The sequence below is a fragment of the Microtus ochrogaster genome, chromosome 24 (assembly GCF_000317375.1).
Source record: "Microtus ochrogaster isolate Prairie Vole_2 chromosome 24, MicOch1.0, whole genome shotgun sequence".
In the NCBI taxonomy this organism is placed as follows: domain Eukaryota; kingdom Metazoa; phylum Chordata; class Mammalia; order Rodentia; family Cricetidae; genus Microtus; species Microtus ochrogaster.
This window is the reverse complement of record NC_022024.1, coordinates 29,387,716-29,390,878: the sequence shown is the minus strand read 5'-3', so window position 1 is coordinate 29,390,878 and position 3,163 is coordinate 29,387,716. Positions and strand designations below refer to the sequence as shown.

The 3,163-nt window shown below is 41.8% G+C and overlaps 1 protein-coding gene across 2 annotated transcripts in view; it reads right to left on the bottom strand.

Annotated features, from left to right (window-relative positions):
* Positions 1–3,163, bottom strand: part of Nedd1 (neural precursor cell expressed, developmentally down-regulated 1) — a 36,557-nt gene that overhangs the window by 8,843 nt on the left and 24,551 nt on the right. For both annotated transcript variants that reach the window (XM_005358165.3, XM_013350404.2), the window contains one exon: positions 1,219–1,350. In XM_005358165.3, coding sequence (XP_005358222.1) covers positions 1,219–1,350 — 132 coding nt within the window. The remainder of the gene's footprint in view (positions 1–1,218; positions 1,351–3,163) is intronic.

Sequence of the window (3,163 nt, the reverse complement as noted above, 5' to 3'; positions counted from 1 at the left end):
TCTCTCTCTCTCTCTCTCTCTCTCTCTCTTTCTCTCTCTCTCACACACACAAACACACACACACACACAGAGCAGACTTTTAAAGTTCTTGGATTCCTCTTAATATAAAAATTGTTTAACAGATGAAGAAACTGAAGAACAAAGATTAAGCCTTTTCCTTAGAGAACTGCACCCTTGAGACTGACCAATTCCAAGTCAACAAAAGCATTATATGACCATGTTTCCTTATCACGAGGGTGAAGCCCCAATAAATGGAGAAACACACCTCAAATTGGACATCTGAAAAACAATGCAGCAACTACAAGAGAAGCTAGGCTGTTCATGAATTTACACTTATAGACACTTACAAAAGAGCCCTTTCCTTCAGTTGCCCCCCCACCGTGTGTGTGTGTGTGTGTGTGTGTGTGTGTGTGTGTGTGTGTGTGTGTGTGTGTGTGTGTGTGTTTAAATCCTCTGCTATGGACACTGAGATTTTCTTCTGATTTTTTCAATATTATAAATAAAACAGTAAACACACAAATCTTACGGATGTCTCTGAATATTTTCTGGGGTAAACTGGTAGAAACAGAATTAACAGGCCACAAAGTATGAACAGTTTAACAGTCAAACTACCCTATAGATATGTGCCTGGATCACTGATGATCCTGCTATTAGCACTGATCCTCCCCATTAAGGAATGTGAGCCTCGGCAGAACTGAAAAAGCACCAAGGTGGCAGAGGTTTCTTTTTAATGGTGACATCTTGAGGGTGGTGACAGAGATGATGTAATATACACATAACACTATCATCTATAAGTGCAAAAGAAGAGGCAATCTATTACCTAGCCATGAAAACATTGACTAAATATCAAATAAATACTAATAATCTTTATTTTGACATACCAAGCATCCACGATCTTAAGGAGGCTTATTTGAAGCAGATACAAATCAAAGATTGCTTATACTGGCAGAAACTCCTTCAAGAAATTCTCTTGGTGCTTAAACTTAGAGACGGAGCACTTGCCTAACATACAGAAGACCCTGAGTGGATCCCCAGGACAGGGGTCAGGGGAGAACCAATCTTTATGGAAATTAAAATGCTATCTTAGGAGCCATGTCCAAGACCAGCATTTGTTTTAGCAGGCTAGATTCTCACATATGGGGGAGAGGAAAGATCCCACTGAGGAACTGAGAAAATGAATAAAAAGCACAGTATTGACCCACTGACCCGAACACTTACCGTCTCTGACTGGTGAGAACATGTCACCTAAACTACTTTTCCTAGTATCATCAAAGCTGGAGAAATCTTGACTCTTTCCACCATCTGTTTCCTTAGATAAAATATCTGTATTTATGCTTCGAGAAGACAAGCCTTGGGAGAATTGGATACAAAAATCAGTGCTTTGATATACATCTAAACAACTGTTACAACCAGAACGAGATCGCAAAAATGAACATCACCCATACTGTGGCAGTTTTATAATTGAGCATCAAGAAAAGCAGCAGAATATGTCAGTGAAGGACTTTTCAAAACAAACAGCTCATTTGTTCATAGGAATCACTATAGCAGACAGTTTCTAAAATCATCAATATGCTTTTGCTGCCCTCTTAAAGTATATGAAATACAATATATGACTGTTATGCTTATGACTGTCTATAAATGAGTAAGACAGATCTACCAGGCATACAGCATGATGTCTCAAGTACAACAGCAGCCAGCTACCATTTGTTCTCCAACTTGCAGAGAGGCCTCTTGCCTCCACCTAAAGTCTTCTTTCACTAAGACTGGGATTTAACTTGACTCTCGGGATTCTGGAGCTAAAGGACTCAGTAGGCAACGGTAAAGGGTTGCTAGTTAGTGCATGGCTTTCCAGCTAAGGCTTTGTGAGAGAAACCATAGATCAGGACCATCCTGCTTAGCCTAGGGGTGTGAGTTAGGAGGTGAACTCCAGCTCCTGCACCGGCAGCACACTGCCGCACGTTTCAAAAGGAGCTTGACTTGGCACCTAAACCAACTGCTAGAAAGCCAAAGCCCTGTGTATCACAGCACTGACAGGGTTTCCAGCAGGGCTTTCAGCCTGGCACAGCGACACACACCAGTAAACCAGCACCAGGAGGCTAAGGAGTCCAGGGTTAGCTTGGGCTACACAGGGAGGGGGATGAAAGGGAAGAATGTGGGCAGGGAGGAGCTTGCCTCCTTTTTTCTACGTTCTTAACATCTTTGAATGAATGTTCTAGTCTTTGAAACAGAACAGAGGGTTAGTATCATAGAAAAACAGTACAAAAGCCTTAATTTTCACTTCTTAAAAACTGTTATTTCCTACTTAAACTGAAAACCAGCAACAAATCTATAGTTTTTTTTTTTTTCAGTAACTAAGTTGGATAACTCCAGTAGAAAGAGGAATTTTTAAAACTTTAAATTGCTGATACACTTTAAAGTAAGTCATCACCATGGTCACGACTGTGACCACAGTATCACTAATACTGTGGTTTACTGAGTGTCTCATGGGCCAGGGACACGTGTTCTCAGGTTGCCATAATAATCTTAAAGATTAAACATTATCATAGCAGATAAACAATGAGACAGTAGAGGCCAGAGTGGCTCAGTCAGAACAGCGCTTGCAGTAGAAGCTGCAGAGGATCCCCGGACCCCACAAGGAAAGAAGAGCAGGGTGCCTGCAGTCCCGGCAATGCGGAGGCAGAGGCATGGACCTCTGTAGCAACCCAGAGAGAAACCCTGGAGACAGTAGCGAAGGACTGTGGTGCCCAAGCTGTTTTCAGGCTTCCATGCACAGAGGCACAAACCTCTGTGCAAGCTGACAGGTATTTCAAAATCATCAGAAATCTGTTTGTGGGGACAAAACAAATACTTTGCCTAAAATTTTGAGACTCTGTTAAGAGCTGTCATTAATCAGTAACCCAGCAGACCCAAGCCTTCATTTGCTAATGAGTGCAGTCATCCTTATAGAAGAACTACTTATTAAAAACTGATACTTGAGTTCACGGTTTATAAACTATCATTTTAATCTTTTAAAGTTATGAGTAAGAACTGCAGACTCATTTATGAAAGTCATGGCAAATTTTCATAATACAAGCCGGGCGGTGGTGGCGCACGCCTTTAATCCCTGCACTTGGGAGGCAGAGGCAGGCGGATCTTTGTGAGTTCGAGACCAGCCTGGTCTACA